Source organism: Boleophthalmus pectinirostris, unplaced genomic scaffold, assembly GCF_026225935.1.
Source record: "Boleophthalmus pectinirostris isolate CB_2022bp ecotype Guang Dong unplaced genomic scaffold, ASM2622593v1 HiC_scaffold_2826, whole genome shotgun sequence".
NCBI lineage: Eukaryota > Metazoa > Chordata > Actinopteri > Gobiiformes > Gobiidae > Boleophthalmus > Boleophthalmus pectinirostris.
The window spans coordinates 903,806-921,626 of NW_026571291.1; the positions used below are offsets into that span (position 1 = coordinate 903,806).

Consider the following 17,821-nt stretch of genomic DNA (forward strand, 5'->3'; position numbering starts at 1 on the left):
TCAGCTGCAGGTCAGTGACACACACACACGCACACACACACACACGCACACACACACACCTACACACACATACACACACATGCACGCGCGCGGGGTGTCCTCGTGGCCCGGGGTCACTGGAGCAGACCCCAGTCCAACACCTGTCGCTCTTTTTACTCTCTCCCCCTCTCCTCTCCTCTTCTCCTCCCTTTATCCGGCAGATGTGCTCACGCGCCACAATGGGACGGTGTCCTCTTGCACGCGCCCCCCCCGTTTGGAGTGAGACTTTGCGCAGTGAAAGCGGCGGAGGCGCGTGTGTTGTTGGTTCAAATACAGTAAAAAAACAGAAGAAAACAGAAGAAAACAGAAGTACAAGATGCTCGGAGATAAAGTGGCGCTGTTGTTATGGCAGCAAACAGAGCGCGTGATGTGCGCGCGTGTTTACATGCGCACCCGCAGATCTGCGCGTGTTTGGGGTGTGTGTGCGCAGATAAGGTTCGTTCATATTCTAATGCGCATCAGGCTGGATGTGGAGGCGCGTGGACAATGGGCTCGTGACCCCAGGGGCTCGGGGTCAGCAGAACAGAAGGGGTTACGCGCACGCACACGCACGCGCACATAGCTGCAGTTCTCCATCTGGCGCAAACACGAGCCCCGCCCCGCGCGCTCGGAGCCGCGGGTCACGGCTCATTCATGAAACACATGTTCCTCCAAAACAGAGGGCCGGCAGGTGCACGCATGCGCACTGGGGACTGCGCTTGTATAGCCCATTGTGATCTCCAGATGATCTAGCGATCTTTCAAAAGAAACAATTAAATCTGGTACAGACTGTTCACCTCTGCGCCTGAACTACAATACTTCTGTGTTTCAGTTGTGTGCACATTTACTACTACTACTACTACTACTACTACTACTACTACTACTACTACTACTACTACTACTACTACTACTACTACTACTACTACTACTACTACTACTGCTACTACTACTACTACTACTACTACTACTACTACTACTACTACTACTACTACTACTACTACTACTACTACTACTACTACTACTACTACTACTACTACTACTACTACTACTACTACTACTGCTACTACTACTACTACTACTACTACTACTACTACTACTACTACTACTACTACTACTACTGCAACTACTACTACTACTACTACTACTACTACTACTACTGAACTACTACTACTACTACTACTACTACTACTACTACTACTACTACTACTACTACTACTACTACATGTACTACTACTACTACTACTACTGCTACTACTACTACTACTACTACTACTACTACTACTGCTACTACTACTACTACTACTACTACTACTACTACTACTACTACTACTACTACTACTACTACTACTACTACTACTACTACTACTACTACTACTGCTACTACTACTACTACTACTACTACTGCTACTACTACTACTACTACTACTACTACTACTACTACTACTACTACTACTACTACTACTACTACTACTACTACTACTACTACTACTACTACTACTACTACTACTAACTGCAGTATTCTGATCTCAGTGCACATTTGACACGGGACTGATCATCAGACTCTGTAAAATGTTTTGCACAGACGTGTTTTGGTCTGAGCCGTAAAAACTCAGAGCTGAACCCAACACACGCTGCGCTTTACGGTCACGCTGCAAATCAAACTTTATTCACGCGCGTCCAGACTCGCGGTGCACCGGGTTCACTCTCTGTCTGCTTTTACCGCCCCCAAAGAAAAGGCGCACTCCAAACTCGTGCTTACCCTCTGCAAAGTAAATAAATAATCCGCAGCTGATGTCCACGTGGTCACCCGGGCCCCCCCTCCGCCCGTCCGTCCTGCAGGGCGCTCTGGCACGCGCTGCTCATTTGCATTTGTATGGAGGCATTGTGCGTAAAGACGAAGGCCCACTGCTGCTGCCTGCGCGCACAATGGCACAGCTTTACGCACGGCCCCCCAGTCCACAGATGGCACGGTCCACCTGCCCTTTCTCTCTGAGCGGGGGTGGGCTGCACTGGGTCAACGAGTTTTCTGCAGCGAGGAGGTGTGCACTTTCTCCAAACACCGTGCGTCATGATCATGCAAAACAAACTTTACGCACGCATTTACAGACGATAACATGTCCATGCAGGCCATAGTCTGCTGCTCGCGCCATGACATAAACGTGTGCAAAATGTTCTGAAGGTGGTGGAAGAGTTTGTCCCGATCCATTTTGAATAAAAGTGTCGTGTCACAAATCGATATGAACAAGAAAATGTGCCAAATGTGCCAAATGTGCACAGGCCCCCAGTACGCGGTTAAAATGCACACGAAAGTTGTCCTTTGCATTTGATGTTGTGCATTTGTTGTTGTGCATTTGTTGTTGTGCATTTGTTGTTGTGTATTTGATGTTGTGCATTTGTTGCTGAGTCATGGAGAGTGTAACTGGACTTTCCATCTTCTCACATTATTACAAACGAGCGCATGTATCAAGCAAAGTAGGAGAAAACAACAAGGAAAAAACAAGGAGAAAGTTGAGGACAATATCGTGTTCTGCCTCTTGTGTGTTTTGGTGATTGAGATGAGGCCAGCTGAGGCCGCGCGGAGCACACAAAAAGTGCAGACTCGTCTTTATGCGCTGTTTGAAAGTGCGCAAAGGCTCAAGTCTCCAGCTGTAGTCTTGTGAATGGGGCTATTTTTAACCCGCCTGCTGTCGCGTGAGGCGCACTGACCCCCATCAATCTGCCACGAGCCTCGCGCACACAATAGCATTAGCATACCAATACACGCGCCGGCAGCCAATCAGAGAGCGCGCCGGCACGTATATAAGGGGCGCACGAGCTGCTGTGGGCACTCTGCTCCGTGTGGACTTTACTCTAAACACTTCGCTCTCTCTCTTCGCTTTGCGGAATATCTCTTTGCCTCATCATGACTCTGGAAGAAGTTCAGGTCCAGGCCGCGTCCCCCTGCACCGGCCAGGCGCTGGTGGACGTGCTGGAGACCGCCCAAGACAACGACTGCCTCACCGTGGGCGTGTACGAGTGCGCCAAAGTCATGAACCTGTAAGTATGACACCAAACATCTATGAGGAGTTTAGTTTGTTGTTGTTGTTCAGATGTTTGTTCACTGCTCAGTTTATTGACCGAGTGTCCCCTGTGTCCTCCACAGAGACCCGGACAGCGTGTCCTTCTGCGTCCTGGCCATGGACGAGCAGTTCCAGTGGGACGTGGCTCTGCAGATCCACTTCACTCTCATCCAGTCCTTCTGCTTCGACAACGACATCAGCATCGTGCGCGTGAGCGACCGCCAGCGTCTGCACGAGCTGGTGGGGCGCAAAGACGAGGAGGCGCACTGCGTCCTGATCACGGGGCCGTGCGAGGGCTCGTGGGACGACCCGTCTCTGGAGAAGCTGCGCGTGTTCTGTGAGGAGAGCCGCGCCCTCAACGACTGGCTGCCCGAGATCAGCCTGCCCGCGCGCTGAGCCCTCGCCCTGATGCCCTCCCCTGGTCTACAGGCTGTTTATCTCTGCTCCTGATATCATCAGGATGTCTGCTCATACTCCTCTGAGGAGGAGGCCCCACGCACGCGCGGCGCCCGGCCCGGGCCCGCGCACGCGGCCTCGTGCCCGCGCGCGCCACACGCCCCGGTTCTTTCTGTGAGCCGGGCGGCGCCGCGGGCCGCACTGACCCTCATTCTTTGTGCGGATGAGGTTTGGAGAGAAAGGAGAAGCCCCGTCCCGGTGCCCGGACGCGCACGACTCCGTGCCCCACAGAGCGCGCGCCTGAGCGCGTACGTGAGTGTGCACGTGAGCGCGCCCGGCCCGGGGCGCAGCGGGCTGAAGCACGCGCAGCAGGAGAAGAAGCGGTGCTGAGGAGGAGGCGTCAACAAAAGGGACTTTTTGGAGACGTCCTCCGGGCTGGCGACTCTCCACCGTCGCATTCAGCCGATCCCACTTTCCAGAACTGTCCTAATGCTCTAAAGGTTTCACTTTAGAAATGTCTGAGACACGAGCTACGAGTGCGCGCTCTGAAGGTTTCACTGCAGGCGCCGCTCACAAGAAAATACTTTTAAAAAAAGAAGAAAAATGAAAAAGAATGAAAGTTATTAAGTTAATTTATCATTTCCTAAGGTTTCACTTGGGAAATGTTACTAAATTATGTAAAAGCCCAGATATGTGTAGTAGTTTATTGTTAGAACACATGAAGAAATGTTTCTACACTGATGTTCTGAAGTTTTGACTTTAGAAACTTAATTTGTCTGAATCTCACGGACACATGTCCAAGTGTAAAACCCCCAAAAGATCTACAATGTTCTGGATCACACTGAAATATAAAATAAACTCTGTGAAACTCAAACTTTCTGCTGTGTGTGTTTTGTGGAGGGGCGGGTCGGGGCCGGGAGGGGGGCTGATCATTTACATGTGAATGTGTCCGGGACAATAGAGCCGGGACACTGGGCGCCATTGTTGGGACCATCTGCCGCGGTGCGCACGGGGACAGGGGACGGGGGGGACAGGGTTGGACAGGGTTGGACGGGCGGGGGGGACAGGGTTGGACGGGGGGGCAGGGGTCGGGGGGACAGGGTTGGACAGGGTTGGAGGGGGGGCAGGTTGGACGGGGGGGGGGTCCCGGGCGTCATCTGGTGCCTCGCCAGCTGCTGTGGGGCCCTGCGGAGGGGAGGACACTCAGTGGAAGTTTGTGTGGAGCAAACAAAAGAGGCGAGACACGCAGCAGCTGCTCCCCGCGTCACAAAGCCCCAGACACGGAGCATTGTCCCGCAGAAGGGCCGGTGCGGCAGCAGGAGGCCGGAGCACACTGCGGTTTACCCTGAACACTGCGGAGATCTGATCAGCGGGACAAAAGAAAGAGCCTGTTCTTTGGTGTTTCCTTTTAGAGGAGTCGAGCGCACAAGACAAAGATGTGACGCGCTGCAGATGAAATGGCCTCAAATTTACAAAAAACCTGCAACTTGAGACGCTTTTGAACTGAAAAACCCTTAATCTTAATTGTTAAACTAAACTGACCAATAATAATAAAGACAAATACAGTTAGAGAAAAGACAAAAGATGAGGTGAACGTGTTTAATGAGGTAAGAATCCAGTCTGCTGTGGAAAGCTGATTAACAAAAGGCCCAAAAAAGCAATTTAAACACACTATTTTGTGTTTGGCACTATTAGGAACATAAAGAAATACAAAACTACTTTACAAAACACGTCAGCAGTCCATAGAAAACATGTCAAAGCATAGAAAACATACAAAAAGACAGTACTAGAGTCCAAAGTCCTTCACAGGTGCTGAGGAGTTAGATCCTGTTGTGTTGTTGTAGTTGCACGTGGAACCAGCAGGGGGCAGTGTCTCCTCTCCGCTGTTCAAGGGACAATTTTACTCTATTTTCTGATCGGGAGAAGAAATCGCAGCCAAAATCGGGCAAATTCTCGTGTAGCGTGCGGCGCCTTTAGACGATAGAATGTGATTTTCAACGTTAAATTGTTGTACTTTTGTTTCTGTTCCCATGTGGCCTCATATCTGTGTGAACCCTCAGTGGTCCAGGTCTAAACCAGGTCTAAACCAGGTCTAAACCAGCTCTAAACTAGGTCTAAACCAGGTCTAAACCAGGTCTAAACCAGGTCTAAACTAGGCCTAAATTAGGTCTAAACTAGGTCTAAACCAGGTCTAAAACAGGTCTAAACCAGGTCTAAACCAGGACTAAACCAGGTCTAAACCAGGTCTAAACCAGGACTAAACCAGGTCTAAAACCAGGTCTAAACCAGGACTAAACCAGGTCTAAACCAGGACTAAACCAGGTCTAAACCAGGTCTAAAACCAGGTCTAAACCAGGTCTAAACCAGGTCTAAACCAGGTCTAAACCAGGACTAAACCAGGTCTATGTGCTCTTATTCTTGTTCTTCATTCAGTAAAGGTTCATCTCTGTCTGTGAATGGGAGTTTTTTTAGTATTGTTCAAATGAGAATCTAGTTTTGATAGTTTTAGTGTTAATTACAATCTGATTTTTAATAGTTTTGAAAACCCTAATGCACTTACTTCCAGCTTGGCTGATTTTTCTAATAAAGGCTGTTTCTGACATTCGATCCCGAGCTCTTATCGCCCGCCCGACACAAACTCGTAAACATGAATCACGAATTTCAGACTTCCGGTCATCGCACAATTTCACACTGGGAAAGATTTTCTGAAAAAGTGAGCATCAAACCTCCATGTTTGTTTTCCCAGTGGGATGTGTCTATTGTCAAAGTCGATCTTTTCAAGTCTTTTGAACCATATCACTTTTGTTTCTGGTTCTGATATTGTCATATTTTAGTTTTGGGATTCGGACATCGTAACTGTGTGGTTGTTGGATCCTAACAGCGGAAAACGACTCGAGAAATTTGTTTGCGAACTTCATAAATGCAAAAGTGAATCAGATGTGTGTGACTCAAACCTCTGTTCAAACTGTTTCTCTTCCCAACGGAATTGAAAAATAGTGAAAGGTGAAGGTGATGGGCAGGATTTATCCACAGGAAGAACCAAAAAGGAAATATTTGTCTGACTAAGAAATCATCCTGAGTTTACAGAGAACATTTTGTATGTGGAGCGACGACAAAACAAAATCCCGTTTGTTAATGGAGAAGAGCAGAAGACAAACAGACTGAGCTGCACTTTCTTGTTCTTGTGGTTTTACAGCAACATCACGTCTTGGTCTTTGCAGTGGAAGGTGTTTCTTGGTGAACAGTTGGAGCCTTTCACTTTGGCGTCGACTTTTTAAATTCATAACCGAGGTTGAACGAAGGATCAGGATTTTGATACTTCACAGTATGAATTTTGTGATGATCGGAATCTGAAATTTATGATGCGTGTACTGAGACGGGGCTGCAGTTGTGCGTGTGTCCAGCAGGGGGCGGCGTCATGGCTCCGGCTCAGGAGATGGAGCAGAACTTGGACGTGTGCCTGAGCCCCCTGTACGCCCGGAGCCCCTCTCGTTTGGGGTCCCGTACGACGCCCCTGACGACGGGGAGCGAGTCTGCGCCGCGGGACAGCTCGGCGCGGTGACACAGGATGCGGTACACGCCCCCCACAGGGCTCCGAGGGTCCGACACCGGGTTGTTGCGCAGGTGCTGCTCCGTGAAGCCCAGAGCGAACATGGACGCTCTGGAAACAAACAAAAAAAGGTTTCACTGTAAACATCTTAAACTATTACGTCATTATTTCTCAAGTAAAATAACACAAGGTAATGAAACTATAAAAAGCCCAACTTGCAGGGGTGGGGAGTACTCAGTTACTTTTGTACTCTTCTAGCAGCATACTTTTACTCCTACTTCAGTGATATTTTTATTGAAGTAACAGTACTCATACTTCCACACTTCCTGCTGTGAGTAAGTCTAAAGTGACAAAAGTTTTCTGTGACAATCTGAAATGATTCGAACGTTCGTGTTTCTTGATTTTTCTTCAGATTTTTTTCTAATTCATAAAAACAAACTTTTTTACTCTTACACTCTGAGTTTTGGACCATAACTTTCTAGTTCTATTTTGACTAATAATATTTTGACTTGAGTACTACTTTTAGCTGCTCTGCCCACATCTAACAATGTGTTACTCTAATTTTGCACAGGCCAGAGACAGTTTATAGAGAGAAACAGTAGATTCACACTTTAATTATTTATTGTTTAAATGAATAAAATATTTATAAAATAATTAAATGCCTTATTATTCTATCAGATGCAAATACATTAATATATAATATATATAATACACTAATAAAACAGTAGTCACACATAGTTTGGATCTGGATATTGGATATTCTGCTTTGGGCGCCTCCTAGTGGTCGGTGGAGCCTTGTCTTTTGTTCTGAGATTTTTGTCTTTTAAAAAAGTGAGTACAAGTATTATCAAATATAAGCTGAGCTGAGTAAAAAAAGTGTAAGTTTGCAGTGTATCTTTACAAAAATGCAACTCTCAGATCCACCACCAGATGGCAGAAAATGGTCTCGTCCAAGTCATGACAGGCTTTTCTATTCAGTGTATTATTCCCATTTATATTGTTTTTCTCTTAGTTATTATATTATATTGTGATGTGTGACTCCTGTGTCCAAATCTAACAGAAAGAGTTTTCACTTTTTATTATAAATACTGTAATATTCCTATGTTTACAGTATAAATGTATTGTATTTTAGAGAGTCTTTTAAGTAAATTAAGTGATGTTGTTAATAATTTTTAAAAATTAATTAATTAATTAATCATTGCATTTATATTGCACCTTTCAAGATACCCTAAGCGCTTTACAGTTCATTATTCTTTCACTCGACACTCAGTGATATTAAACTACTATTGTAGCCACAGCTGCCCTGGGGCAGACTGGCAGAAGTGAGACTGCCAATCTGCACCATTGGCCCCTCCGACCACTTGCCTAAAGACACAATGACAGTTTTTGTGACTGGCGCCAATCCATGTGTCATTTCGTTCATTCGTTTTTCAATATAAAACCAAAAATAAGAAAATGAAAAAACAACAGTTTTCTTCATTATTTGTCTCCAAAACCAAAATGAAAAAAACAGATAATGATTTGATTTTTCAGTTTTTAGTTTTGTGTTTAAATGAAAAATGGAAAAAAAACAGATAACGACCGTTTCCTGTTTACGTGACTTCCGTGACTGTGATGTCGGACTTTTGCACTGCTGAACCAGGTCCGGGACCAGACCGGAACCAGACCGAGACTGAGACCGAGACCAGACCAGGACTGAGACCGAGACCAGACCGGCACCAGACCGGGACCAGACCGGAGGCTCAGAGCCCGCAGCAGGGCCGGAGCTCGAAGCTGAGGCTCGGACCCCGCGGAGGCTCAGAGTCAAAGCTTGGAGTCCACTCTGGTCCCGCTCTGGTCCCGCTCTGGTCCCGCTCTGGTCCCGCTCTGGTCCCAGTCTGGTCCGCTCTGGTCCCAGTCTGGTTCCGCTCTGGTCCCGGACCTGGTTCAGTCCTGGTTCAGTCCTGGTTCAGTCCGTATGCAGTGCAAAAGTTCGGACATCGCAGTCACGAAAGTCACGTAAACGGGAAACGGTCGTTATCCGTTTTTTCCATTTTTCATTTAAACACGAAATCGAAAACTGAAAAAACAAATCATTATCTGTTTTTTCATTTTGGCTTTGGAGACAAATAATGAAGAAAACTGTTGTTTTTTCATTTTCTTATTTTTGGTTTTATATTGAAAAACAAATGAACGAACGACACACTGAATGGCGCCTCCTGTGGCTCCTGATTTTCCCAATGTCTCCCATCCAAGTACTAACCAGGCCTGACCTCTGAACTTCTGACAGGATCAGACTTTGACAAACCGCTATGGCCACGATGCTACTGCTACTAACAGAGTGATGGAGAAGAGCACACGGCGAGTACCTGACGTCCTCCTCTGCTCCACTCTTCTCCACGCCCCCTGGATCCGCCGTGGTCCCAAACGGGCGAGGAAACTCCACGGGCAGCAGCCAATCACAGCCCAGCATCTGGTCCAGAGCGTACCGGTCTGAGGGGGCGGGCTTCAGGATGCCCCTGATGAGCCTCTGACACGGCCCGGGCACCCACCCCGGGATCTCGTAGGCCCCGCCCAGGATGCAGCGCCGCAGCTTCCCCATGGTCTCTGCGCGGAAGGGCATGGTCCCCGTCACCATGAAGAAGAGGAGCACGCCCATGGCCCACACGTCCACCGGGGGGCCCTGGTACGCCTGCTCCTGGAAGAGCTCGGGCGCCGCGTACGGGGGCGAGCCGCACAGAGTGTCCAGCAGGTGGCAGCGGTGGGGCAGGCGCGTGCTGAAGCCCAGGTCGGCCACTTTGACGCAGCCGTTGAGGGTGAAAAGCACGTTCTCCGCCTTCAGGTCCCGGTGCACGATGTCCTGACTGTGCTAATGAGCAAAACACACAGGACCACGTCAGAAGTGCAAAACAGATTTGAGTCACCAGACGTCCCTGTTGCCCCGGGACTTTGAGTCTGTGTCCCCCTGTCCCAGCAGATTTATACAAAACCACTGATTTGTTCCAGTTTTATACAAGAAATGTATAAAACTGTTGTTCTCTGTTCTACTGCTTATTACCTCCGCCAAGGAGGTTATGTTTTTGCCGGCGTTTGTCTGTTTGTTTGTTTGTTTGTCTGTTTGTTTGTCTGTTTGTTTGTTTGTTTGTCTGTTAGCAACATAACTCAAAAAGTTATGGACCGATTTTGATGAAATTTTCAGGATTTGTTGGAAATGTGAAAAGGAAGAACTGATTTCATTTTGGGGCTGATCCGGAAGAAATCCTGGATTCTGGATCACTTTGAAATTTTAGTTAACATTGTGGTAAATGGGGCCAAAAATTTTGTTTCTCAATATCTCGGTTAATTATTGACCAAACCCCATGAAATTTGACTCAGGGATGGACAATGGGATCCTCTTTCATATTGCAAATTGAAAGATACGAGACAAATATTTATGGAAAACACAATTAATATGAGAGGGACTGTAGTCCTTGGCGGAGGTCTGCGCTCTCTGACTGCTTTTCTAGTTCTATAGGCGAGTTTCAGCTGACGTCATTGTTATTAAAAGCCCGCGTTGCTGCTGGGAAATATTTTGGTCGGAGGCAAGAAACACGGTAGCGTCAAACACAGTGCGTAACCTCGCGTATTTATCCCCGATAATGGTAAATTCCTGCTGCATTATCGGATGCACAAATAGAAGCACGGAAGAAGGAAAATGTCTTTTTCGTATTCTGAGTGAAAAGAACCGCTAACGGTGAATTAAACGACTTTCAAACATCCGCAGAGCAAACGTAGAAGATCCTAACAAACCGTGGACTCCAACAAGTTCAACAACACATCGAGACTCTTGGAGGTTTTCATCTTTTCTGCTGTGAATGGCCCAGGAGTTTCCACCAAGTCATTGTGGATATCGCCCAAGTGAATATTTGTCCAGGTAGTTGGAGATTCAGACCAGAAATTTGGTTTGGTCCACCTTTTGTCGGGGTTGAAAAGGGTGATTTGTCGTCCATCGATGCTTATGACCAATTTCTGGTCAAATGGTCTTGGGTCCTCTGCCGTTAGAGTGGATAAATAACCGGGATCAATACCCTTTACGTGCTTTCTCGCTCCGTCCGTCATGTTGAATTAGTGTTTCTTGCCGCCGACCAAAATAATTCCCAGCATGCAACGCGCGCTTTTGTCAACAATGAAACTCGACTATTATTCTATTATTATTCTGTTATTATTCTGAATGAAATGTCGGTTCCTGGTCTCTGATTTTATAAAATATATTTCCCTCAAAAAAGTGCGACTTATATTTGTTTTTTCTTCTTCATTAAGCATTTTTTGGCTGGTGCGACTTATACTCCAGAATAGGGGTGCGCAAAAATATCGGAATATCGATATATCGTATCGTTTAATGTGATGATACAGTATCAATATCGTGGGCTGCTGTATCGATATATCACCAAGAGTATTTTTAAATGTGTTTTACTAAATTATTTTGTTACAGCTACAGTTTTGTTGCTTGTGGAGTGAAAGGAAACTCATTTATGCGACACATTTGACATTTTTACTGTTTTGATGATTAAAATGTTTGTGTTTCATATGAACTTTGCACAAGAAGAAGTGGTTTAACAAAGACTTTTAGTATCACAGCCATGATTTAGCCTTTATTTTTTTATTGAATCGTATCGAATCAATTTGAAATATATCATATCGAATCGAAGGTGCACTGTATCGAGATATGTATCGTATCATGGCCTGTGTATCGAGGTATGTATCGTATCAGCAACTTCTTAATGATACCAGCCCTACTCCAGAATATACGCCATCCGTGAGTGCAGTCCCGTCGTGTGAGCTACTGTGGATTGTATCGAGATCTGAGGGTTTTATTACAACAGTTCTACCGCGTGTCTCAGTGGCCTTTGTGTCTCAGTCAAAGGTCTCAGTGCAGTTTACTTTGTACTTGGATGATACGAGATATAGAAATGCTCTTTGAAGTACATTTTACTAAAAACTAAGAATGTTTTGGAGGATTTTTGGCCCAGTACTAAAACAAGACGAGTACGAGGCGTCAGAACAAAACACCGGTCAGAGCAGTCATCAGCTCTTCTCTGTGGGATGCCAAACTGTTCACATTTATGTATATATTTGATGCGCCAAATTGTTGTTATTTGATGCATCAAATTATTCTTATTTAACGTGTCAAATGATTCTACAAATGATAATGATCCTCCCACTGTTTTTCCCAATCACTGACCAAGAGAAAGAGTCCAAAACAGTCCAAGCACCAGCAGGCTGAGTTTGTGTCTTTCCTATTGTTCTCTTTTGAAAATTGTATACAGATAATTAAATAATCAGTTGCTTAATGAGCAACAGACTGAAAAGATAAATACGTTGAGGTGCACGACAATCGTTTTAAATTTGATAGATGACAATTTACACAGTGTAAGTTTATTTTTTAAGAATAAAGTGTGTATAGGAACATCGGTGTTGGACTGTTCTGGACTCTTTGCTGAAAGCACTTTAAATTCATTGACTGGGAAAAACAGTGAAAGGATCATATGTGTAATATGTGTAATAATTATTGTTATATGTATAAGAATTTGACATGTTAAATAAGAATAATTCGACAAGTCAAATTGCTATTATTTGAGGCGTCGAATAAGTCAAATAAGAACTTAACGTGTCAAATAATAATTTAATGCTTCAAATAGGCTTGTAATATGCGTCAAATAAGGTGTTAAAGGCGTTAAATATATACGGAAACAGTTTGGCTTGCCGTACTTCTCCACTCCAGTTCACAGTGGAGTTGTAGAATCTGAAAGTGCGCTCAGTTAAAAATCCTGTGAGTTTATTTGAGTGCAGTAGACGAGCACAAACCATGAACTTGACGGCGGCCAGGATCTGAGCGAAGGTGATCTTGCTGCGGTGGTCGCACAGCTTGCCCTGGCTGTAGATGTGGTTGGACAGGTCTCCTCCCCCGGCGTACTCCAGCACCAGGTACAGGCGGCTGGGCGTGTCCAGGACCTCGTACAGGCGCACCATGTTGGGGTGGTGCAGACTCTCCAGGCTGTTGATCTCTCTGTGGAGCAGGCGCTGGGCGGACGGGTCCAGACGAGCTTTCTCCAGGATCTTCAGGGCCACCTTGTCTGCAGAACAAACACGTGTGAACATTAATCACAACCTACACCAGGACTACTGAAGGACTACACCAGGACTACTGAAGGACTACACCAGGACTACTGAAGGACTAAACCAGGACTACTGAAGGACTAAACCAGGACTACTGAAGGACTAAACCAGGACTACTGAAGGACTAAACCAGGACTACTGACTACACCAGGACTACTGAAGGACTAAACCAGGACTACTGAAGGACTAAACCAGGACTACTGAAGGACTAACCAGGACTACATCCAGACTAAACCAGGACTACTGAAGGACTACACCAGGACTACTGAAGGACTAAACCAGGACTACTGAAGGACTACACCAGGACTACTGAAGGACTAAACTAGGACTTCATCCAGACTAAACCAGGACTACTACATCAAGACTAAAGCAGGAGTCCAGTCCCTGAGGGCCTAATATATCAGAGATGTTCTTTGGCGCTGGGCCATGGAGAGACTCCAGTCAAAGTACTCAAATTAAGATCAATATTTTAATTTAAAGATGGACTATTTAACTTTTCTGAGTACTTTTCAAAGTACTTTACAGTGCATTATTCATTCACTCCACTCTCTACTCTACAAAAGTGAAGCAAACCATCATGAACACCTTCACACACCACATACTGAAGTGTCTTGTCTAAGGAGACAGTGAGTTTTTGCCACTGGCGCCTCCTGTGGCACCTGATTTTCCCAGTGTCTCCATCCAAGTCCTGTCCAGGCCTCTGAGCTTCTGAGATCTGACTCAGGCTTTAACGAGCCAGAATATCCATATATTCAATTACAGGAGTTTTTATTGCTCAGAAATGTGAGTGGGCTTATCTCTCCACAGATCTGACCTATAACTGGGCCTGTCATGATAATCAATATATCAACTCATCATTCAAAATGATCGTGTGCACATTTGTTTTTTTTTTGCAATAATTGGGAGATTTTTGTTATTTTAGTTGTGAGGCCATAAAAGCTGTAGAGGTGATAAGTAACTTTTAAGTTTTCATTCTGTTATATTTAAAAATGGCTTTACTGAAATCAACCTGTTTTATTGTTATTGTGTCAGTGACATGAAGTAGATTCAATATAATTGTTTATCTAGAAATAAATCATGCTTCAAAATGTGTTATTGTGACAAGTGTTTCTATAACATTTCCATATAAGCTGTACCCTCCCCAGAAAAGTGACATAGTGCAGTTTTAAGTCATTACACTTCTTTTCTTCTCTCCGTCTGTCTCCCGTGTCCTGGGATGTGCAGTTTACCTTTGGTGAGGGCGTGGAAGGCCATCTTCACCCTGGAGAAGGTCCCATAGCCGATCTCTCCTCGGACCTTGTAGAAACCCACACGGCGTCCGATCACCAGCTCCTTGATGATGTGCTCGTCCTGGCACAAGTCGGAGGTGAGGCGCTGGAGGGGCGTGTCCTTCTGCTTAGGCTCCACCTCCACAGGCCCCTCCTCTGAAGTGTCGGTCAGGCTGTAGCGGCTGTGGTGAGGCACCGTGTACTGGTTCAGCCGCATCTCTCCTCCGCTCTGACAACAGAAGCACGCTCACTTTAAAGAACACTTACATGTTTATCTCGTTTTTAAAAGGCCTGGTTTTGATTCTTATGCTGATGTGACAACAGGAGGTGCCTCCTCTGCAGCCCCCCACCAACAGACTCTGCAAACCCCTCGCCCACCGTCTCCTCTGGAGTCCAGCGCACAGCACTGTGCAGCCCCGAGGAGCCGCAGAAGAGTCCACCAGTTTGTCAAATAAAAGACCAAAATAACTCTTTATCCTAAAGCAGGAGCAGATCACTGCTGTGTTACATCATACATCAGTGTTTCTCCACCCCAAGGCCAGTCAGAGCTTCAGCTGTTGTGTGAAGTGTAATCAAAGTTTAAATGTGGAGCTGTTTCAGTGACCAAGTGAAAGTGAAGAGCCTACAGAGTAATGGCATCTCTTCTATATAGTATTTACTTGTAAATCCAGATGTGGTTTGTTTTTTCTTTCATGTTCTGTGCATCTGTAATCTTATCAGACGACGATGGAGCCCTGAACAGCACAGACAGAGGATGTAGAACGGCTCTCACTGAGTGTTAGTACTGCGTCAGTACTGCGTCAGTACTGTGTCAGTACTGCGTCAGTACTGTGTCAGTACTGTCAGTACTGCGTCAGTACTGTGTCAGTACTGTGTCAGTCGTGGCATGATGATGGAATCAGTGTAAGAATGCCCGCTCATGTCTGTTGAAGGACTTCTGACCACAGAGAGTGAGCTATTGAAGCACAGAGACCTACTTAAAAATTACCCAAACATGAATAAAATGTTCACGTTCACGAGGAAAAATATTCAGTGTGATAAAAAGCTGAAAAATGTGAGTTTACAGTTACTCCGCAGCCCACACACTGAGCCTGTGCACCGTCAGTGTGAGTGTGTGTTCTTCTGCACAGAACAAAACAAAACACAGGATTCTGTTGTTTCAGTGCAGCCCGACTCAGGACAACACGACTCTCATCAAATATCTGGACTCATTACACTCAGTGAACTTAAGTCTTGTTAAGGCCAAAGCAAATTCATAACTAACACACAAATAACTACATTTCATTTTTATGTTTTTGTCATTTGTGTTTGTCTGTTTGAACTGTTTGAATCTTTGAGTGTCGAGAAAATATACAAGTGTTATGTATTATTATTATGATTATTATAACTCTATATAACTATAAATATTACATTTCATATACATTCATACAGATTTTATAAACACCAACAATGTGGCTTTAGCAAGTCACAGATCACTTAGGATCATTCTGCATAAAGTCAAACAGTTCATTCACTTTTGTCCAAATCTCATCTCAGCAAAAGGCAAATGTTGATAATAACTACAGAGGACTAAAACTGTATGTCGGAACATTATTGTTGGAAACCAGCTGAAGTTGAAAAAGAAGTGATCTTACCTAGTGCCCTCCTCCTCGTTCACTGTACAGGGTCATGTTTCCTGCCCCGACTCCTCATCTCCACCGCTGAAGGTCCATGGTCCCACACGGTCCAGGCTTCATGGTGCCTGGAGGACTCTGCTCCAGGAGGGTCTGACGAGCATAAAGGAGAACATGTATGAACACGCCCTCCTCTCCATTCACACTGGTGTCATGAGACCTAATCCTGGACTAAAACAGATCTGAGCCAATCCTGTCAAAACAGCAACAGAAGCTCCAGACCAGAGACCAGAACAGATCAGCCACAAACAACACTCACAAAGTACTCACCAAATCAACCAAACTTTATGTGTCTTTGATCTTGTCTTTTGTCCAGGCTTGTTACACTTCTGCACAGGTGAAGCGAGCAAAGGTTGATCCCCGTGCTCCAGTTGAAGATGAAATGTTATGCAACACTCTTAGCCTCAGATGTTCTTGTAGAGATAATCTGCGCGGCGTGTGGCTGGAGCAGCAGTGCAGATAAACAGATTAGACAGCACAGTTCAGACTCGTGCAGGTGTCCAGGAGGACGACCACAGACCCTAGAGAAATATGCACAGCTCATTTTTACTCTGTCTGAACCTGACACTCACATTTTATCTGAAACTGAAATAGTAGCAGAAGAAAAAGAAACAGAAACTGTGATTGTACTTGACATGTACATTGTTGTTATGTCCAACCCCAATTCTTTATATACGATTCTGATTTTAAACTCACAAAAATGTTTGGAAATGCATTACCCAGTTTTTAACTTGTTCTAATAAAAATCACAATTATTTAATCAGCTCTAGTTCAGACAATGGTAGTTTGAGAGAATCGTGTGTAAATTTACCATAGTGCTTTTGTTCTTCCTCCAGTGGACTCTCCTCTGAACTTTTCAGCCAGACATTTCTATAAGAACAATTCAGTGAAATGTGCTCTGTGTTTCTGTCATGTGTGAATGAGTTTTAAAGACAGACTTGTGTGAATGGGCTCACCTGACCCTCCTGAGTCTGATTGGATTAGAGCACAAACAGAACAAGACACTGTGGTCTCACCTTCAGCGCTGGTCAGAACATCCCCTCACCTGTGCAGAGGCTCCTGCCCTCACACCCTCAGCGCTCAGCACATCTTCATCTGCTCAGGACTGATTATCAGGTTCTAGTCTAGTTTCAGTCTTGTTCCGTCCTGGTTTTCGGCCGAGCCAAATTGGCAAAGCCTTTTGTAAAAAAAAAAAATCATATATAGCAGTTGTTTTTATGTAATCATTATGAAACCAATCTAAATATTTAGTTTGACTCCAAACAGAAGCACATGACGGTGTAAAGTCCTGCTGTAAACATGCAGGTGTGTTTTGATACTCCATGTCTGATGAAGAGCTGTTCACTTGGTGAACGCTACAGAAGAGTTGGGAGATAATGTAGCTGTGTGGACATTTTTGTTGCTACATAATTTTACTTTTTTGAGTCGTGTAGAGTTTGGGATGTGCACATGTGCCCTCCCCTCTGCAGCGGTCAGACCGTCCTCCACCTCCACAAGAGTCACACTTGCTAATTTGTTCAACTACAATTAACCTTACAGCCCTGGGGAAAGCTGCATTTGATGTGGTTTATAAAACACATTTTAATGTTTTCACTAAAACATGTGACAGGCATGAAGCGTGTTAGATGAAACAGAGATAAAAACATATTTCAGCTGCAGCAGAACAAATCTAAAAAGACAAACACAGAAACATCTTGGTAATAGTATTAAAAAGAACAGACA

General features: G+C 45.1%; 2 protein-coding genes across 2 annotated transcripts; one reads left to right on the forward strand and one right to left on the reverse strand.

Annotated features, from left to right (window-relative positions):
• Positions 1-2,874: 2,874 nt before the first annotated feature.
• LOC110167878 (growth arrest and DNA damage-inducible protein GADD45 gamma-like) lies at positions 2,875-3,473 on the forward strand. Its single transcript, XM_020933272.2, has 2 exons — positions 2,875-3,054; positions 3,161-3,473. The coding sequence occupies exons 1-2, from the start codon at positions 2,921-2,923 to the stop codon at positions 3,471-3,473; spliced, it is 447 nt and encodes a 148-aa protein (XP_020788931.1). The 5' UTR covers positions 2,875-2,920.
• Positions 3,474-6,902: 3,429 nt separating this feature from the next.
• Positions 6,903-16,404, reverse strand: nim1kb (NIM1 serine/threonine protein kinase). The gene is made up of 6 exons (XM_055160018.1): positions 16,370-16,404; positions 16,061-16,192; positions 14,388-14,655; positions 12,847-13,115; positions 9,372-9,871; positions 6,903-7,134 (listed from the first exon to the last, which is right to left on the reverse strand). Exons 3-6 carry the CDS (start codon positions 14,641-14,643, stop codon positions 6,903-6,905), a joined length of 1,257 nt encoding a protein of 418 aa, XP_055015993.1. The 5' UTR covers positions 14,644-14,655; positions 16,061-16,192; positions 16,370-16,404.
• Positions 16,405-17,821: the final 1,417 nt, after the last annotated feature.

Coding starts and splice junctions, on each gene's coding strand:
- LOC110167878 (XM_020933272.2), top strand. CDS start 2,921: ATGACTCTGGAAGAAGTTCAGGTCCAGGCCGCGTCCCCCTGCACCGGC. Junction 3,055..3,160: donor TGCGCCAAAGTCATGAACCT/GTAAGTATGACA, acceptor TGTCCTCCACAG/AGACCCGGACAGCGTGTCCT.
- nim1kb (XM_055160018.1), bottom strand. CDS start 14,643: ATGCGGCTGAACCAGTACACGGTGCCTCACCACAGCCGCTACAGCCTG. Junction 13,116..14,387: donor CTTCCACGCCCTCACCAAAG/GTAAACTGCACA, acceptor TTTGTTCTGCAG/ACAAGGTGGCCCTGAAGATC. Junction 9,872..12,846: donor TGGCCGCCGTCAAGTTCATG/GTTTGTGCTCGT, acceptor TTTGCTCATTAG/CACAGTCAGGACATCGTGCA.